The sequence below is a fragment of the Elephas maximus genome, chromosome 20, assembly GCF_024166365.1.
Source record: "Elephas maximus indicus isolate mEleMax1 chromosome 20, mEleMax1 primary haplotype, whole genome shotgun sequence".
Taxonomy (NCBI): domain Eukaryota; kingdom Metazoa; phylum Chordata; class Mammalia; order Proboscidea; family Elephantidae; genus Elephas; species Elephas maximus.
The window spans coordinates 69,344,365-69,365,267 of NC_064838.1; the positions used below are offsets into that span (position 1 = coordinate 69,344,365).

Consider the following 20,903-nt stretch of genomic DNA (forward strand, 5'->3'; position numbering starts at 1 on the left):
TCACAATCTCTTCAAGAAATTACCGTCATCATTATTAATAAGGATTTAGAGATAAGCATTATAGAACTACGTAAGTGGGTATCTCAAATGCTTAGGGAATATCCAGCATCTTAACACCCTTCAATCCACCATACAGGAAACTCCTCCCAAAGCATGGCTCTGCCACATTGCTTTCCTCCATCCAGGGCTCTCTTCCAGTACACTGCTGACGACAGCCACCGTCTTGACTTTAAAGGTAATGCCTCTGATACTTTGCCGTTAAGTATGCTGTTGGGCTTTCGTTTCCCATTCTACTAAGTCCAACCTTAATCACAAGTTTTTTGTTTTTGTCAGGAACCGACTGTTGAATTGTTACCAATTATTGTCAACTGATTTAGGTCATGTGTTTTGTCCTGTTAATAGATCATTCCCACCAGCGTGTAAACACGCTCCCGTTAAAAATGCTATTTCCTCCCTCCCCCTCTTCACTTTGCAGTAAATTCCATTTCCCTTCTTAATTCGCGTCCACTAAAGCTGCTCCCATGGAAGTCAGCTGGTAGCCCAACCACTTTATCTTGCCTCTAGAGTTTTTTGGGAAGGCAGCAGCCCATTGTGCCTCAAGGGGGGGAGCCTTTTGAAATGCAAACCTTGAGTTGGAGCCTCATTTTTGTATAGACTGGGCATTGTCTTGGTGTTGGGTGAGGCCTCCTGGATGTGTGAGTTTTCTGAACTTTTGACAGGACTGCCTTTTTATTTCTGTGATATAAGCCTCCTTACTATGTGTCCTTATTACTGTGTTCTGGTGAGAATGTCCTTATCGTGAGGATAAGCTATTGCCTGTCTTCAGTTACAGTGGCCACCTTCTCCTGGACGCCATTCATTGTTCCCAGGTGTTACTGACTCCCTTCTTTTCTAGCTTCTGAACAGTAAATGACGTTTTTGCAATAAGGAATAACACACTATGGTGGTACTTTAAGAGACTCGATCTTAGGGCCCAATCACTGCGCACCACCGTGAGCAGTTCAGAAGTATTCCCGGGCAGCTGTTTCTACTTCTAGCTGTTGTTAGTGCTGCGTGTGCAGTAGAAAGAATGCATTGTACCTACCATGTTCTGAAAAGCGATAGATGTTTTTATCTTTGTCTCCTATTGGCAGGATTTACAGTGTCCGAGGTCTGCTTGGACATCTGATCCCAAATAACGGGTGTCAAAATCCGTAACTTAATAGCAGTATGCTTTCTATCAGTGAAAACAGTTACCAACAAAAAACCAAAGGAGAAAACTGGGTCTTGAAAGGGTTAACTTGCCAAAAAGCCTGGGATCATCCTTGCAAGTACACCCCTTCCCCATCTCTTAGCAAGGGGCTCCTCTAACAGGCAAGCCACCATCATGCGGTGCCCCCTTCAGCTGAGAGCCACAGTGACTCTTTTAAAATTAAGTCAAATCAGGTCACCCCTCCTCTTAAGCCTTCAGTGAGAGTCCATCTCTTTTCTCCCCTAGGTATCTTGCATGGCTCTCTCCCTCATTTTTATTGAACTGTCACCTTATCTAAGAGGCCTTCCATGAACACCCTAGAAAAGAGGTCCCTCCACCCCAGATGCACTCTGTCCCTTTTATCTGGCTTTATATTTTGTTCTGTGTTTAGTGAGACTGGCTTTGGAAAATTCTAAAATCTAGGTTATGCCAGCCTCCTACAAAATGGTAACTTCCCCTCTTCTGTGGTTATTTGTTTCTGTGGGAAAGCTTATTATATACATTTTCCTTACTTTCTGTCTTTTCTGTGCTAAATGGGAGACAATGTGTATAATTCTGGGCTGTTGTGTCACATGTGCTATTCTGTTCTTTCTCAAACCCAGGAAGCCAAAAGGTAGTACTGGGCATTTGTAATATTCTTCTTCACAGATGAGGCACAAGATCTGAATCCACACACTAAAGCCTCTGATTTTAACCATTATCCTAAAAATGGTTTTCACATGAAATATTTTCACTGATGAGTAATTTAAGACCCCATTATTTTAGCATGACTGCACTCACCTTAGTAAAATGGACAGAAACAACAATGCAGAATTTATTTATACAGCTGTGCTGAGGGCAGTGAAGTGAGCTATAAAAATCCCAAATCTCTGAAGGAATCCTTCGTGTAGGGTTTTACATATTGATTACTCTGGAAAGTTTCTGAACTCTGTTTAGTAGCAGATCTCCTTTCTTGATAGTTTCTTGGTACTGCCAGTTCTTGCTATCAGGTCTACAAATAAATTTGAGAAAAAAAAATGAATTATTTACTAGTCACACTGCTCCACAACAACAGCTGACCTACTTTTAAAAGAAGGCAGTTAACAAGTGAGGTGCAGCAGGACAGTACCTGTTGGTTTCTACAATCTCGTTCACTTTGTCTATTTTGCAGTGTAGTCTCCCAGCAGCAATGAATCTGGAGAGTTCCCTGATTGAGGAGGAAAAGAAGGAACACCGTTAGTTCTAGAGAGAATTCTTATAAACTGCACTAAATATATTAAAATATTACTCAGTTGTCACTCCAGGTAACAGTTTACCTTCAAACTGGAGCTGTTGCGTATGCAGTAAAAAGATCATCCCCAAAGACTAAGTCACCTACTGGAATAAACATGACCCTAGAAGTTCACACTCAGATGGAACATCGGTGTCGAGGAGTGAGACCCTCATATCAGGTCTTTAAAGCTACAGAAGTGCTCAGAGGAAAACCAAATTTACTGGGGGAAAAAAACTGATATAAACTGCCCAGACGGCTTCCTCAACAGCAGGTAACTCTTGGTCTCGATGCCTCAGGGCATGAAGAAAAAAAAGCAAGCCAGAATAATATGCCCCAGCATATTAGGATCACAAAGATGTGTTAAACTGTTGAGCACATTAATATAAACAAATAACAGAAAAACTTCATCTTCAATGTGAAAAAGGTACTCCTGAATATATCTACTCCGCGGAAACCCTGGTGGCATAACCAAAAGGTCGGCAGTTCGAATCCAGCAGGGGCTCCTTGGAAACTCTATGGGGCAGTTCTACTCTGTCCTATAGGGTCGTTATGAGTTGGAATTGACTTGATGGCAGTGGGTTTAATGGTTTGGTTTAATATCTACTCATAACCCAAAATTCAGAATTGATATGGCTACTTAAGTAACACTAAAATTACAAATATACCTCAAAAATAAGTAATAGTGGTGAAACTAGCCATCAAAGACAGCAATTAAACAAGAAAAAGAGATGCTATCCAAATCAGGAAAGAGGTAAAACTATCCCTTTTCCAAAGATGACATGACCCTATGTAGACCCCAAAGAACCCACAGGACAGCTACTAGAGCTAATATAAACGAATTCAGCCAAGTGCAGGATGCAAGTCAACGGCAAGAATAGTTTTTTATATGTCGGCGGTGAACAATATGAAAGGGAACGATTCCACTTACAACAGCATCTAAAAGAGTAAAATACCTAGAAATAAGTATCTAAAAGAATAAAATACCTAGAAAGAGACTTGTACATTGAAAGCTATAAAACAGTACTGAAAGGACATTTCATGCTCATGGATCCAAAAACCTAATACTGTTAAGATGTCAATAATACCTTAAGCAACCTATAAATTCAAACAATTCCTATCAAAATTCCAACAGCCTTCTTTGTGGAAATGGAAAAGCCAGTCCTCCAGTTTATATGAACAGCAAGGGACCCCAAACAGCCAAAGCAGTATTGAAAAAGAAAACAATGCAGGACTCACGTGTCTCGATCTCAAACCATATTATAAAGCTACAATAATCAAAACACTCTGGTACTGGTATGACTGACACAAACTAATGGAATAAAATTGAGAGTCCAGAAATAAATCCATTCATCTAAAGTCAACTGATTTCTGACAAGGGCACTAAGTCTATCCACTGGGGAAAGAACAGTCTAATAAATGGTGCTGGGACAGCTGGGTTTCCACAACAATGAATGAACCTGAACCCTGCCTCCTACCATAAACTAACTCAAAATGGATCAAAGACCTAAATGGAAGAATTAAAACCCTAAGGGTATTCAGGAACTAGTTTTTAAAAATAGGTTCTTAAATATGGCACCAAAAGCGTGAGCAACAAAAGACAAAGCAGATAAAATTGTATTTCATCAAAATTAAAGACTTTTGTTCACTGATGGACTTTATCAACAAAATGAACAAACAGTTAACCTACAGACCGGGAGAAAATATTTGGGAACCATGTATCTGATGAGGGTTTAATGTTCAGATCTCCAGAATATATCAAAAACTCCTACAACTACTTAACCAACAAAAAGACAACCTAATCAAAAAATGAGCAAGGGACTTGAATAGGCATTTCACCAAGTAAGTTCAAATGGCCAATAAACACATGAAAAGACGTTCAGCGTCATTAGGGAGAAATGCAAATTGAAACCACAGCGAGATACCACTTCATACCCACTAAGATGCTGGTGAGGACGTGGGGAAATCAGAGTCCTCATCCATTGTTGGTGGAACTGTAAAATGGTACAGCCGCTGTGGAAAACAATCTGGCAGGTCCTCAAAAAGTTCAACATTGCCTACACGTATTGAACGCGGGAAGACAACGATGTTTTTACACCAGTGTTCACTGCAGCACTATTCACAACGGCCAAAAGGTGAAAACAGCCTAAATGTCCATCAGCAGATGAACGGATAAACAAAATGTGGTACATACATGCAATGGAATATTACCCAGCCATCGAGATGAAGTCCTGATACATGCTACAACACTGGATGAACCGTGAAAACCTTAGGTTGAGTGAAATAGATCAGTCATAAAAGAACATTGTATGACCCCACTTACATGAAATACCTAGAATAGGTAAGGAGGTGTATTGAGCCCAAAGTTCCTTAGTGGTTACCAGGGGCAGGCTTCAGGAGGGAGGGGGAAAAGAAGGTCTCCTTGGTTAGGGGACACTCAGGTTCTGTTGAGGAGGATGGCTGAACACAATGATGTATGTAATTCATGTCACTGAATTGTACATGTAAAGATGTTGAAATGGCAAATGTTTTGTTATATGTTTACCACAATTTTTAAAAAGCACCGAATGTTTTTAATAATGGAATGTACAATCTTTGAAAATCTGGTTGAGCATGAAAAAAGAAAATGTTATGCTATTGAAGGTTTTAAGCTATAGGTTACCCTAAACTAGCAACAACTTTAACATGTAGCCCGCTTTCTTTGTCTCCTCTCAATGCATTTAACCCAGCTGCTACAGTGCCTGTTCCTTCTCTGCTAACAGCTGAGCGGCCCCTAAGTACAGTCAGAAGGGTCGGCACTGCTGCCGAGCTCACATCTGCTCCTGGCCCAGGGACCTGACAGCTGAGTGGACCCTAAGTACAGCCAGAAGGGCCGGCACTGCTGCCGAGCTCACGTCTGCTCACGGCCCAGGGACCTGACAGCTGAGCGGCCCCTAAGTACAGCCGGAAGGGTCGGCACTGCTGCCGAGCTCACGTCTGCTCACGGCCCAGGGACCTGACAGCTGAGCGGCCCCTAAGTACAGCCGGAAGGGTCGGCACTGCTGCCGAGCTCACGTCTGCTCACGGCCCAGGGACCTGACAGCTGAGCGGCCCCTAAGTACAGCCGGAAGGGTCGGCACTGCTGCCGAGCTCACGTCTGCTCACGGTCCAGGGACCTAACAGCTGCGCCACCACACCTGGCTGCTGACCCCATTTGCAGCTCTTGTTCTGCGACTGAAGGACACAACCAGATTTAACCATCAGTCGTCTTAGTCCTTCCCAAACCTACAGAAGGGGGAAGAAAACCTCGTGAGGAGAGTCCAGGAACAAGGCCACACAGCTACAGGACAGAAATGCACTGGGCCTAACTTAAAAGCCGCCTCTGACTCAAGAACGCCCCCTGCTCCGTGGCGATGATTCAGCTGCTGCTTCCCGCTCCCACAGTCGCCAGACTAGCTCAGGTTCTCATTGACCCCTGCCTAGACTATTAGAGGGAAACCCGGATGGTGTAATGGTTAAGACCTATGGCTACTAACCAAAAGATCGGCAGTTCAAATCCATCAGGTTCTCCCTGGAAACCCTATGGGGCCGTTCTACCCTGTCCCGTAGGGTCACTATGAGTCACAATCGACAGCAACAGGTTTTGTTGTTAGACTATTAGAAAAGACTTGAAACAAGGTTCAAACTCCTTAGTCTGGCCTTATAACATGCTCTAGGTCCAAGCTGATATCTTAACACTACACACTCCAGCCAGGTCAGCTAGACTACAAACTCGCTCCTACATTATCTCTGTTTTTTCTATCTGGAAAGCCCTTTCCCAACACTTAAATACTCTGATTCACAATTAGTTCAATCTGTGCTGTGTGCCAAGAAGAATCTATGTTCTGACTAGCCCCATTCCCAGCTTCGGATCTAGGCGACTTTTCTGTCATCTCCCTATGTGTGCCAATCAAGCCGGACAAATCAAACATCCCGCAATTACTCAGCTCCCCCCATCCCTAGTATTTATTTCTCTAAGCCCTCAGCACAGTGCCTCATACACAGATTTGGTTCTTATGAACGAATGCGTCAAGTCTTAAACAAAAAAACCTACAAATAAAATTGTGGAACACAGCCCATGGTATGGTTTCTACCCTTAAAACATGTCAAAAGCTTACAAAAACAAGTCAACCGTTTACACAACTAATGGCCCCTTCCCCTTCTCCAGTGGTATCTTACAGGCTGTAAGAAAGGGAGAAGAGTAATGAGGTAGACTTAGTTCAAACTTACTGTACCTCAGTCTATTCTAAAACAGGAATTTCACAAGAAGAAAAAAGACTCCATGGAAACCCAGACTTGAGGCAGATATCACAAATTTAAAACAAGGTCCTTCCGGGTAACAGCAACCAGAGCTCAACGGTGTGTCCTCCGCCTCCAGGGCTGGTCTCAGACCAGGAACAAATAACTAAACAATTCAAATGCTATACTACCTTGCCTTGAATTTCCGTGTCCTCAGGATGAGTCAGAGAACACTGCTGTGTGTCTAAATGGCCCTTCTCTGCTTCAGTGCATCTTCTCATCACAATGTCATTTGAGGCTCACGTTGCTCCCCAACAGCAAAGGCTCTGTCAGCTCCATGTGACAGCTACGAAACTGATGAAGGGACAGAACCTGACCAAGGACACAGCTGCTTAGTGGCGAGCTGAACAAGACCCAGGCCAACTCCTGTTTCTCAGGCTCTGCTCCCCACAGTAAACACCCACCGCTGACTGTGGAAAGCACATTCCTAATGCCTGCCCCTCCATCCCAGTGAGCAGCCTCTTGGGCAGAGGTCACCAACCTGGATTTCACAGACAGGAAGTTAAACAAAACCAACCTATACATGCCTGTTTACGTAAGGATATGTAATTTAAAAAACAAAAAAATATAACTATCACTGCCTTTTTTCTTTCAAAGGAAGAGAACGAGGGAATTCATCATCATGGAAATGCTCCATAGCTTGGCAGGCATTTGGGTTACACTTACGATGTATGCATTTCACTGAAGGTAAGTTTTACCTCACAAACCAACCAACCCATAAACAAATACTGGTACGTGTGCTGAAGTGTTTAGGCTCTGAAACTTACTTTGAAGTGTGTTTAAAAAATAAGATGGATAGATACGTGATAAAGCAAATATAACCAAATGTTAACTACGGAATAAACGATTAATGAATAAAAGATACACTGAGAGTTTATGATATAATTATTTCTGCATGTTTGAAACTTTTCACGATAAAATGGAGAAAACAAAACCACTAAAAAGAGGAGGGCCTTACTTCAATGAAATGCAACTTTATTTAAAATTACTTTTTTCATTGTGGACCACTCAAAACTATGTTTAAAAAACCTATGTTTGGAGACCACTGATCCAGACACCACATAAAACCAACCAACAAAACCCGCTGCCGTCGAGCTGACTGCGGCTCAGACATCACCCACCCCGTGTGTGTCTACTCCTCCTAACCCTACCCCATCGCCCCAGTCAAGGCACCGTGACACCTCCATGAGCTAGTGAACAGCCCCTCGCTGTGTGAACACAGCCAGAGACCATGCTGACAGTCCTCCAATGCCTTCCCGCTACATTAAGTTCAAACCCAAGCTGTGTACCAGCGGCCACAAGCCCTCAGAACATACCCCTGCCTAAGTAAGTATCCAGCCTCAACACTCGCTGTCCCTGCGATGCCCAAGCTTTTCTTGCCTCAGAGCTTCCACACGTTGTCCCTTCTGTCTCCAGAGCACACCGCAGGGCTGACTTTCTCTCAATCCGGATCTCAAACTCTCCTCCTCAGACCTGCCACATCTAAGCTGGGGTCCCCATGGCACATTATCTCCACAAACTTATTTCTATCTGGAAATAACTTCTACACTGTTTTGCTTAGTTGTCCTCTCTCTCCTACACAATAGAGGTCCATGAAGACAGGGACCTAAAACAAGGTCATATATACACTAAGGGCTCAGTAAGTATTTGTTGACTTGCTAGAAGTCCCACATTTTGACAACCAATTTGACTAGACAAGCAGCAGCAACCTAAAAACCAGGAGGAGTTATCAGAGGAAATATGATCTAATGTGAAACCTAAGGTCAGTGACGCAGCCGCAATGTGGTCCACTAAGAAATAACAACAGACAAAAATCCTTAGTTGTTGTCCCCCCCGCCACCCTTAAAACTGAGGGAGCCAACGCAAAGCAGGGAGAAAATATGCAAGTTCACAGATTACTTAAAAGACAACTTTAAAAAATCATTTAAATTAACCTAGTATTACTTAAACTTACTGATCGATGAACTCCACGCCAACACCAAAGGCTTCTGCCATATAGCCAAGGGTTAGTGACCTGTACGATTCCAGGAGCTGGCTGTAGGCATGAATTCGCATCTCTCTCACATAGTATCGATAATGCGGAGCGAACAGCCAGTCCTTCTTCATTTCTTGTTCCACAACAGCTACAATGAAAAAACCGGCAAATGATAAGACTCTCCCTTTCAGGTTAAGAGATTAAATTTACTAAAGCAAGTCTAGATGGGTCCGACAGACAGAGTCAAACAAGTCAAGAATTTCTCACTGCCCTTCCGTGTCATCCCCTTAATAAGGGAGCCAGCAGCAGGGTCTGTAGAGGAGAGCCAGCCGTGCTAACATCCCACTTAGGCAGCATCCATCCAACAAAGCCCAGCTTCTAAAGGACTTTGTTTACGGATGACGACAATGTTTTGGTACTAATATTTTAATCCTGGACATCTTCTTATACCCTTGAGGAGAATTCATCTTATTCTATATTTATTTACAAACAATTCTAACAGATTAACAGCAGATACTGTGACATATGGAAGACTTACACAGAGCTGTAATTCAGACATTTCAAAAAGTAAAAAAATTTAGAAGCAATAAAAGAAAAGACTGATCAATTCTACTGTCAGAAATTTAAATATTCTAAATAACAAAACACTGTAAGGCCTGAAGACAAATTATGAAGTGGAGTATGTATTTGTAACATAAGAATTAATAACACTGAAAAGAGACTTGCACACCAATGTTTATGGCAGCGCTATTCACTGTAGCCAAAAGGTCAAAACAGCCTAAATGCCTGTCAGCAGACAAATGGATAAACAAAATATGGTACGTACATACAATGAAACACTACTCAGCCAATAGGAGAAATGAAGTCTTGATACATGCTACAATATGGATGGAGTTGGAAGACATTATACTGAGCAAAATAAGCCAATCACAAAAGGACAACTATTGTATGACCTCACTTATGTACAGAGACAGAAGTTTTTTTTTTTAACAGTTACCAGGGCGGGAGAGGGGGGCGAGGGAGGATTAAGTGGTGGAAAAATTGCATTGATTAAGGGTAGGGTTGCACCGCCAACCACTGAAATCGCTACCAATAAGCTGTACTCCTGTAAAAAGTTGAGATATATTTATTACGACAGAAAGAAAAAAAAAAAGAGTACTTGCTGAGACTGCTTATGTACAACCAACAGTTCACAGGATCTGGTTTCTTGGTTTGGAGGTTTAGGGTCATGGTTTTATGGGACATCCCAGTTAACTGGCCTAATGAAGTGTTTAGTGAGTCTGTTCTACCTCATAGTTTATTGTGTAATGCCTGGGGTCTTAAAAGCTTGGGAGTGGGCTATCCACGTTGCAACAATTGGTCTCTATTCTTCTGGACCAACAGAGGAAGGAGTCAGGAATAGGAGGAAGTGAAATATGTGGCAAACTGCCTCCATGAACAACTGCCTCCTCTGCCACGAGACCAGAAGAACTGGATGGTGCCCGGCTACCATTACTGAACATTTTGATCAAAGATTCCACAGAAGAATCCTGATCAAAAGGAGAGAAATGCAGAGCAGAATTTCAAATTCTCACAGACTCGACTTTCTAGAGCCATGAAAGGTAGCTGAACCCCTGAAACTACTGCCCTGATACAATCTTTAAACCTTAAACTAAAAATATCCCCTGAAGTCATCTTAAAATGGAACAATAGTTTAGCGTAACTAGTAAAAAAGGCCTGACTCGAACATTATACTCTTTTAAGAAGTATCTCTATGAGATCAAAGTGACATCAACTGGAAAAATTAGATAGGAACGCTGGGGGCACTGAGTCTATGTTAATGAGGGAGGGACAACTCAGAAAAGGAGGGTAAGAATGATCACCCAAGTCAAAGAATGTAAACAACGTCACTGAACCGTACATGTAGAAACTGCTGAATTGGTGTATGTTTTGTTGTGTATATTCTCAAGAACAAAATAAATTTTAAAAAGTTAATAGCACTGCTCTATGGAATGCTCATGAATCAGTAAGACGAGATGAATACAGCCATAAAATGTACACAGGATATTAATCAGCAATTCACACAAGTACAAAGTACTTCCCTGAATAACTACTGAAGGTCACTGCTCTGGACGGTGAGGATGTGGCAGTAAAAAAAGTCCTAAGATCCTTGCTGCCACAGAAACTAAATTTTCAAAGAGCAGAAATAGATGAACAAATAAAACAAGAAAATGTCATGGAATGACACGTTCTATGGAGACAATAAAACCGTGATGTGCTAGAGTGACGAGGAGGTCCTCCACTGGATGCGGTACATGGGAAGACCCCTCTGAGGAGCCAGCCGCGCGGACGGCAGGGGTACAGAGCAGTGCACGTGGTGGAGGAGAACACGGTTAAGCAGAGCAAGAGAGGACAGAATCATCCATAGGTTTTTGGCTCAAACAAGATGGAAATCCCTGGAGAAGGAGCGTAAGTTTTTTGTTTTTTGGGTTTGGAGCTTTCTTTCTGGAGGGAGGGGAGGCCAATATTCAAGAACTAAGCTTTGGCAGTGTTCAAGTGGATTCACCTATTAAACACCCAAGTGAAGACATCAAGGAGCCATTTAGGCAGGTTTGGTGCTCCCTGACAAGTTTGAGACTGGAGACATGAATTTGGGGATCAGGCCGCTCAGATGTATGAGATGAGAAAATGAAGACCCAGCCTGCAGTGGTCAGCCATGAAGAGGTCTGACAAAGGATGAGGAGGAGGTCCACAGAAAACAAGAGCGTGCCACTGTGCAGCCAAAAGAACAAAGTTGTGGCAAGCAGCACAGGATGGTCAACGTGAAAGCAGCTAAGGTGAGTACGGAGACACATGATTCACCAACATGGAGATCAATGTCCACTGAACATCAGATGATGCTCATTCTCACTGATGATTCAAAATCATAGCACACCCAATAGCCTGAAATACTAGTAAGTCCTTAAAAAGGTAACTAGGAACTCCAAGGAAGTCTACTGGTTCAATTTACCGCACTACATACTAATTGTCCAGCACACGGCAGCCACTTAGAAACACTTACTGCCTTGTGATGACATGAGAAGATGTTCACATTCCGTTGTGAAGACAAAAAACTACTGAGGAAACCGCGTGAAACCATCCACAGGCCTATGTTTACAGGCATCACATGCTTGAATCCCTGGATACAAATGCCCTGAAAGACACACCTGAAACGTAACCACAGCTGCCCCTAGAAAAGGACACTGGCAATCAGGGATTAAAAGGAAGCCCTTTTCTTCTTTTTAATCATATTCACTTTGTACTGTTTTAATTTTTCCAGGGGCACAGGTAACCTTGGTGTGTGTGTGTGTTGGTTTGGTTTAAGGTGCCTGGAGAAGGATGTAAACCCTTGTGGTGCAGCGGTTAAGTGCTACAGCTCCTAACCAAAACGTCGGCAGTTCTAATCCAGCACGCGCTCCTTGGAAACCCTATGGGGCAGTTCTACTCTGTGCAACATGGTCACTATGAGTCAGAATCGACTCAACAGCAGTGGGTTTGGTTTTTGGTTGGCTGGAGAAGGACATCATGTTTGGTAGAGGGTCAGCAAAAAAGAGGAAGACCCTCAGTGAGATGGATTGACACAGTGGCAGCAACAGTGGGCTCAAGCATTAACGACTGTGAGAATAGCACAAAACCAGGCAGTTTCATTCTGTTATACATAGGGCGCTATGAGTCAGAACCGACTAGAGGGCACCTAACAACTAACGACACAAAATGAATGGAGTCCTGGTGGTGCAGTGGTGACGAACTCGGCTACTAACCAAAAAGGTCAGCAATTTGAATCCACCAGCTGCTCCTTGAAAACCCTATGGGGCAGTTCTACTCTGTCCTACAGGGTCGCTTATGAGTTGGAATCTACTTGACAGCAACTTTTTTTTTTTTTTTTAATAAAATGAACAAAAAGTTTGGAAGGATATATCCCAAAATCTTGACTTCATTACCTCTGAAATAACTGTGTGCATGTGTATGTGTGGGTTTCTTTTTCTTGGCGGGCCGGGGGGGTTGGTACGATACAGTGCTTTTCACTTTCTCGACACTGAACTTCTAAAAAACATTCAGATATCACCTAAAAAAGTATATTTCTTTTTCAATTAAAACGTTTTAAAGCACGTTAGCCTATAAACATTTGGAGAAGCAAGTCCTACAAAACCCAATAAGCCCTACACGTCTCACTATACTATCACAGAAAATAATACAAACAATCATGACCCGAAGTCATCAAAAGATGAACTATTCTGCCGTCTACATTTGGGAAAGATGAAAAGTTTCATTCAAAAGTGCTAAAACAAAAGGTTGTTAGTGAGGATGGGGAAGGTGGGAGGTTAATCCTTTAACCATTCAAAGCTTTCCAAAAGCCGTCAATTTCATTACACTAAGATGACATTTCCCCCTTAAATTGTTGATTTAATTAAACACAACAGGCATTTACACAGAGAACTCAATAGTGTATCAGGCACTATGAAGATAAAGGAAGCATACGGTCTGCCCCAGAAAACTAAGGGACCTAATCTTTTGTAAAAACAGAATAACATAACAACAAATGCACGAATAGAAGACAAAACTGATAAATGAAACCTCGTAAATATTAAAAACTTACGCTCATCAAAAGAGTAAAAAGAGAACCTACAGACTGGGAAAAAAATCTCTGGAAACATATCACACACAGCACAAATGTGCAGAATTTACAGAAACCTTCAACTCAACAACAAAAAACAACCCAATTACAAAACGGGCAAAGGATAGAAGCAGACATTTCACCACAGAGGACATCTAAACAGCCAACAAACTCCTGAAAAGAAGCTCACGATCAGTAGCCATCAGAGAGATGCAAATCGAAACTACAGTGAGATACCATCTCAGTCCCACTAAAAAGGCACTGATTAAAAAAACATTAAACAACAAATGTTGGCGAGGAAGTGCGGAGACTGGAGCCCTTATCCATTGCTGGTGGGACTGTAACACAGTACAACCACTGTGGAAAACGGTATAGTGCTTTTTCAGAAAAATAGAAATAGAACTACCCTACCATCCGGCGACCCCACTCCTGTGATCCAGCAATCCCAGTCCTGAGGATACACCCTAGAGACCTGAAAGTAGTGAAATGAACAGATACATACACTCCTATGTTCACTGCAGCTTTATTCAAAATAGCAAAAAAAAAAAATGGGAACAACCAAAGTGCCCACCAGTGGATGAATAGATAAACAAAATGTGGTATATGCATACAATGGGACACTATGCAACGATAAAGAACAATGATGCGTCCACAAAACACATTAAAACATAAATCAAGCATTTAAGGACACTGGGACACTGTATGATCCATCTTTTATGAGAATACAAGCATAGACACATATAAAGAGACCAAAGCTCAACGGTGGTTATCACGGTTATCATGAGGAGGAGAGGGCAAGGGGAAAGCATACTTTAGATCATAAATACTTGTTATTTTTGGTGATGGGAAAAGTGGCACTGAACATGGGAGCACATCATGCCCAAAGTAAATGATGCTGCTGAGAAGTGCTCGTAAAAAAAGGATGCCTGTACCTGAGAACCTGACGTATATAAAAGGGCAACAAATCCACAAAGACACAAAAAGAGAGTAAAATCACGTAAGGATGCGTGTCATGTACATAAACGGGTAGGTGCCGGTGTATACGTACGTGAGGACAGAAGTATCTACGCATACCTGTAAATACAGATCTGTGTTGTCAGACACATACATTCATTGAAGGCACAACTACAGGTATTCCTCAGATGTAACCAAATACCCTCTGAGGTCAGTTTTCTGGGTTTGAAGGCTTAGGACCACGGTCTCAGGACAAGTCAGCTGGCGTGACACAGCTCACAAAGTTCACATGATCTGCACAAGCAGAATCACTATAATCTGGCTTTGGAGGAACACCACAAGTATTTTCAACAGACTACTTTCTCAGCCCACAGCCCTTAAAAACAATTTGCAAATCAGCAACAAATATTTGGCTATTGTATAAATAACCCACTGTTGAATTCAAGAGTCAATTAATCTCCAACTAACAGGAGATTGAGAATTCGTCCACCTCTTTCCCCATAAAAACTCAATGCTTAGAACCATGTGCTCCCTTCTGCCTCACACACTTCAATGCCTAAACCAGGGCCTGGCAAACTTGTCAGCAAAGGGCCAAAGATGAAATATTTTCAGGCTTTGCGAGCCTCAAAGATAGGTATCTGTGTTGCATGTTCTTCTGTGTTTTTTTTTTGTTTTTGTTTTTAATTTAACAACCCTTTAAAAGTATAAGGAGCCCTGGTAGCACAGTGGTTAAGAGCTACAGCGAGCTATCGCTGCTACCCAAAAGGTTGGCAGTTCAAATGCACTAGCCACTCCCTGGAAATCCTATGGGGTAGTCCTAAAAGGTCACTATGAGTCAGGTTTGAGGGCAAAGGGTTTGGTTGGTTTTAAAAATAAAAAAACAATTCTCACCTCCTAAGCCATAAGAAAGCACACTCAGTTTGCTGACCACCCTTTAAACAAAAAAGAGCAAAACGCTTAGCCATAGTAATCAAAAGCCTGTGGCTGTTTGCACATTTTTTCAGCTTTATGAAAAATCATCTTAGGCCATCAGCATACAGAGCTATTCAAGAGCTAAGATGAAGACAGATGATGGCAATGAGCTGCTGTATCCTTACCTAAGGACTGGAAGAAAACGGAGTAGCGACATTCATAGAGCGAAAACAGGTACTGCCGGACTGCTGGAAGGCTATGTAACACTTCAAGAATCTCTGCTCCTTTAATAACCTAGAAAATAAAATAAATAAAAAATCTTAAGCTTTAATGATTGCTGTGTATTTAAGTTAGCAAAGCACAGGGTATCTTTAAACATGAATGTTAAAGGTTCAGTCGTCACCTTTTCCCTGAGATCTGGTCTTTCCAGGGCAATCATGCTGACATAGACAGTGTAAGTCACAAAGGTCTTATAATCCATAAGTTCATAGGATGTAAACGTTGAAACAGTGTCAAGAAAGAGTTCAGCCGCCTGTTTGAAGTCACGGACAGCCACACAATAAAGACCCTGATACACTTTTAGGCGGTTTCTCCTGTCCCAATCTCCTCCTTCCTCTATTAAGCTGTAAAATCAGAAACGTTAAGGTCATAACCTGGAAATGGATAGCATTATTTTTTTTAAGTTTTGTGTTATTTTCAAAAAGTCAACAACTTGTGATGACTTGCATCAAAAGGGAATATTTTACTAAATATTTCAATATTTTTAAAAAAGATTCTGCTAAATATATACATTATTTATTTAACCAAATTTATCAGCTGTAAACAAAATAGGTAGATTTCTTATCAGTCTCTTATTTATAGCATCATAACTCAGAACATATCCTCATTAAATAAATACCTTTTAGCCTTTTCTGTGTTTCGTGTGATGAGGTCATTGTCCATGTAAAATAAGCCAATCCTGAGGAGATAGAACACGATATCCAGTCGGTGACCCAGGGCCACAGTTTTGTCATACGTCTTGCGAAAGGCTGTCAGAGCTCCTTCCTAACAAGGGAACCAAGGAACCAGGTGAGAAAAGACGAAAAGATTCAAAGCCTACCCACTGTCTGCGATTTTTTTCCAGAAGTGATGAAATGGATGGGAGCAGAGATGAAACACGGTAGCCATGAGGAGATTAGATGCTCAAGTACCCAGAGGCTCATTAGACTACTCTCTCCACTTGTGTGAAGTACAGAAAGTACATCAGTATTTACATGCTCGACTGCGCTCTGATAGTGACTTAGGACAAAATCCAGTATTTAAATATACAATTCTACCTCAAGGCACTGTGGAATAAAATAATTCTCTTGTTTAATTAAACACACAGCATGAGTAAAATCCCTTGTTTATACCGGGTATTTTTTAGCATGTGTCTGCCTTTATATTACGTAATTACCAGTTATGTCTCACAGGTTTATCAAAGGCAGTAGCGAGACGGCAACAAGCACACTTAGCACTCAGGTCCTGATTTCTAAACACCATCTCCCACTTAAAAGGAACCAGGGCTCCTGGGAGAAATGCATGATTCCAGGTTTGGGGAGAAAAATAGCAGATAAGCCTGCAACATCTCATTGTACAGATAATGAGGAAAACTACTGAGATCATGTCAAAAGGGTGAAGGAACTGTCCTGAAGGACCTTCCACTAACAAAGTGCAGCAAACTGAGCACCATAAAGGCGCTTTTATTGAATTAAAATTCCATTAAGCTCACTAAGTATTTAGTAATACTAAATAAAATATAAAAAATAAAAGAGTAAGTAGGAGAAAAAAAGAATGTTCTTCTTTCTAGAAGAATGCACTCAATAAACACGGTGGGAATACAGTATAAGAACAAAAATTCTTCAAGGCCTCAATCTAAAGCTACAGGCTTCTCATTCACTTGTAAATTACAAGTGCTGCTTGAACTATAAATTACAAGTGCTGCTGGTTCTCAAGATTTATTACATATAAGAATCACCTGGGGATCTTGTTAAACTGTAGATTCTGATTCTGTATATCTGGGGTGGAAATGTAAACTCTCAGCAGTTCGAAGCCCTGCTTGGAATATACTAACGTACCATTGTCAAAACCAAACCACACACACACAAAAACGAAACTAGAAGTAAGCACAAAACTTCTAGCTATTTTTAAAACTTCTGTATTTTCCAAATTTATACAATGACCAAGTCTTAAATTTAGAGTCAGAGGGAAAAAAAACACAGCTTGTTTTAAATTTAAATAATAATTGTTCCCATCATTTAACATGCAGACATTTACTACGTGCCAGGTACTAGTCTAAGCTCTTTGCCCCAATCTTTAATCCTCATTAAGTAGGAACTGTCACCCCAATTTTACAGATTTGGAAACTGAGACAGAGGTTCAGTAAATGGTAATTACTGAAAATGGAATTAGAACCTAGGCAATCTGACCCAAGAGCCCACACTATTTTACAGTTTATATTAACATCATGACTTTCTGTGTTTAAATACTTCAGGGTACACTGCTAAATTAAGCATATTCAAAGCCTACCCTTTTAACTGTCATACAGCTACTAAAACATTAAGATCAAATGCTGGGAGGCATCCCTTTCATGTCACACTGGGACAGTATAAATTGGGCTGGGGAACAGTTTGGCCAAATTAAAACAAAAACAGTTCATTTCACTTCAAAAACAACATTATCTAAGCCCCAGCAATTTCACTTTTTAGAATGTACCCTAGAGAAACACTAGCATACATACATACATACAGAAAAATGTTTCTACAGCAGCAGTTTGTAATAGTAAAAAAAAAAAAAAACCCCTGAAAACAACATATACGTCTAGCAATAGCTACTACACGGCTCAGTAAACAATGGCACAGCCCTACGATGGAATACCAGGCAGCAGGTAACTAGAAAGAACAACGTTTAGAGGCACTAACGTGGAATGAGCGCTCAGACACAATGCTGAATACACCAGGATCCCGTTTGTTCAAAAAAAAAAAACCAAAAAACCTCCCTATTTTCTACAAGTACATCACATACATGGAAAATAAAAGAAGTAAGGTTATCTCTGGGGAGGTAAGGAGTAAAGATGGATCAAACAGAACTTGAACATTAACTACAACGTTTTAATTCCTAATGAGAGCGTTACTTGTGTAAATAACGGTAATTTCAAAATGCACCAGAACCACTGCTTCCCAACAAGATAAAGTGAGAAAAGTAGACTACTGAGAGTGATCCCAACTTTGTAAAAACAGCGAAGAAAAACATCTCTGCAAGTGCACTTAGGTTCTGTTGGCATGGAGACACGGACGGGGAAGAATACACCTGGCTGTTGTCCCGGCAGGTAACAGAAAGAGTACGGCAAGACTATTAACTTCTTCTCTATCCATCTTTGTGTCAATTCACTATTCAGGCAAGCATGTTACCTTTGTACTTTTTCAGAAGGAAACTGATTTTTAATAAAAGACTGTATTAATGCGGAATGCCTCCCAAGCTTGGAGTACATTAACTACAGGGCAGGGACACCCTCTCCACTGACCTTGTCACCTATCCGGCAGAGGTACTCAGCCTTTGCCATCATTGCGTCGCGGATTTCGCTCTCTCCCAGGTTCTTCTCTGCATCCTCCAGCTCCTCATCCAAGCGTTTCAACTCCTCTTCATTGGCCTTCTTCATTTTACTGAGCAGGTCCGTGTCCAGCTGCCAGTCGAGGGATTTGCACAAGGCTTCATAATAAGGAGCCATATCTGAAAGCAAGAAAGAGGGCTCCAATTTACCAGCGGGGCCACTTGGAGTCTGAAGTCAGTGTCCGCCCCCTCCTCCCCACAGACACTGCTAGGTCGCCAGCAGCCTTCCACCTACCACCGGGAAGGGATGGGAGACAGCCCGGTACAGGGCTTGGCGAAGAGTGGGCGCCCCTAAAGGTTTGCTGGTGGGAGCTTTACGCCAGCGACTATGCTGGCACCGTCAGCCTCCACTACTGAGGCTGCAGGAGGGCAATCCTCCGGGCAGCTTCTGTCCCAAGAGCCTTCAAGCAACGAAAAGGGGACGCGGCTCCACGGGTTAAGCCCGTTCACACGCTTGGACGTTCAGACAGACACCGAGGCCCGCCAAGCGCTGCTCCCTGCGAGGAAGGGCCCAGGGGATCCGACCCGAATCCCCTGCAGTGGTGAAGAGCGCGGCCGCTAACACGAGTTCGGAAGTTCGAATCCACCAGCCGCTCCCTGGAAACCCCATGGGGCGGTTCTGCTCTGTCCTAGAGGGTCGCCATGGGTCGGAACCGACTCCACGGCACCTAAAGACAACGTGGAGAAAGGCCCGGGGCCGTTCCCGACAACATCCAGGGGCTCTGGCTCTGTGCCCGGCCCGGGGCGTACATCTCGGGACCTCCCCGCGCTTCCCTCGAGGGGCAAGGCCCACAGAGCCGCAGACCCCTCGAGAGCAACATCGGGGTGTCCTCCGGCACCCCCAGCGGAGGGAAGACCCCGAGGGGCCGAGAAGCCGGGGCCGGCGTCGGGGAGGCAGTTGGGGAGGTCGGCAGGGCGGGAGGCCGGCAGGGCGGGAGGCCGCAGGGCGGGAGGCCGCAGGGCGGGAGGCCGCAGGGCGGGAGGCCTAGGCCGCTGACTCGGCGCCGGCGCGGGCCTCACTGTTGTCGCGGACGGCCGCCATCAGCTCGTCGCGCACGGCCGCGTCCCCGCGGTGCTCCGGCAGGCTGAGCAGGAAGCGCAGCTGCGCGATGCGCAGGTCCGGGTTCTTGGGCAGACCCTCCTCCTCCAGGTTCTCCAGCGGCATCGCGGCGGCGGCGGCGGCAGCGGCAGCGACGGCTGCGGGGTGAAGCCGGGCAGCACGGAAGGCGCCGGCCGCAGCGGAAGCGGGAGGAGCCGAGGAGTGGGCCTGGCAGACCCGCTTCCGGTTCCGGCTCCGCCCACGCCGACAGCGTCCTCTGCTGGCCACCACCGGGAGCGCCTCACCCGGCCTTAGCGCCGGCGCCCTCATGCGGCCGCGCCAGGTTTTTTCTCGCTCGTGGCCGCGCGCGGCAGCTTCCGACTCCTAGGGATTCTATAGGACACAGTAGGACTACCCCATGGGGCTTTCAAGGCTGAAATGTTTACGGAGGCAGACTGCCACATCCTTCTGCGCCACCGGGGCTCCAACACCTATGTAAAAAAAAAACAAAAAAAACACATTGCTGTCGAGTACATCCGACTCACAGTGGCCCTATACAACACAGTAGAACTGCCTCATAGGGTTTCCAAGGAGCGGCTGGTGGATTTGAACTGCCAACCTTTTGGTTAAGCAGCCGAACTCTTAACCACTACGCCTAAGTAAAGCAGTGCCTAAATAAAAACCTTTATCTGCAGCTCTAAAATCCATGTTCTTCCCCCTATTCTAGGAAGAAAAAGGTACACAGAGTTCCACAGCCTTAAGACAACAGTAGCAGCACCTTGGCTCATGTGCACAATTTAAATCCTACATGTCTGCATTTTCAGCCTTCTTTTGTTCATGATGCTACAGAGTCTTGGAAATTAGGAATGGTTACATGAAATTCCCTCTAATGGATTTACCATTTACTTTTACTCTTCCGTCATTAGAGGTGTCTATGGGGCGGTTCTACTCTGTCCTATAGTGTCG

At 43.4% G+C, this 20,903-nt stretch overlaps 2 protein-coding genes across 3 annotated transcripts in view; one reads left to right on the forward strand and one right to left on the reverse strand.

Moving 5' to 3' along the window:
- The window catches only part of ATXN7 (ataxin 7), a 199,049-nt gene extending 183,330 nt beyond the window's left edge, over positions 1-15,719 (forward strand). The window contains exons 15-16 of one of the 2 annotated variants that reach the window (XR_007514479.1): positions 137-7,484; positions 15,364-15,719. The gene's annotated coding sequence lies outside the window, so the exon portion shown is untranslated. Of the gene's footprint in view, positions 1-136; positions 7,485-15,363 lie in introns of those variants that run through there. The other variant, XR_007514478.1, reaches the window with a different exon arrangement.
- PSMD6 (proteasome 26S subunit, non-ATPase 6) lies at positions 2,017-20,154 on the reverse strand. The gene is made up of 8 exons (XM_049863247.1): positions 19,919-20,154; positions 18,813-19,018; positions 16,170-16,315; positions 15,675-15,894; positions 15,457-15,565; positions 8,752-8,920; positions 2,340-2,417; positions 2,017-2,222 (listed from the first exon to the last, which is right to left on the reverse strand). Exons 1-8 carry the CDS (start codon positions 20,061-20,063, stop codon positions 2,126-2,128), a joined length of 1,170 nt encoding a protein of 389 aa, XP_049719204.1. The 5' UTR covers positions 20,064-20,154; the 3' UTR covers positions 2,017-2,125.
- Positions 20,155-20,903: the final 749 nt, after the last annotated feature.

Bases quoted from the DNA above. Each gene is read 5' to 3' on its own strand.
- PSMD6 (XM_049863247.1), bottom strand. From the start codon at position 20,063: ATGCCGCTGGAGAACCTGGAGGAGGAGGGTCTGCCCAAGAACCCGGAC. The intron at 19,019-19,918 runs GTGAGGCCCGCG...TCTTGCTTTCAG, and splicing joins GGCGGCCGTCCGCGACAACA to ATATGGCTCCTTATTATGAA. The intron at 8,921-15,456 runs GTAAGGATACAG...TTTTCATTGTAG, and splicing joins CGTTTTCTTCCAGTCCTTAG to CTGTTGTGGAACAAGAAATG.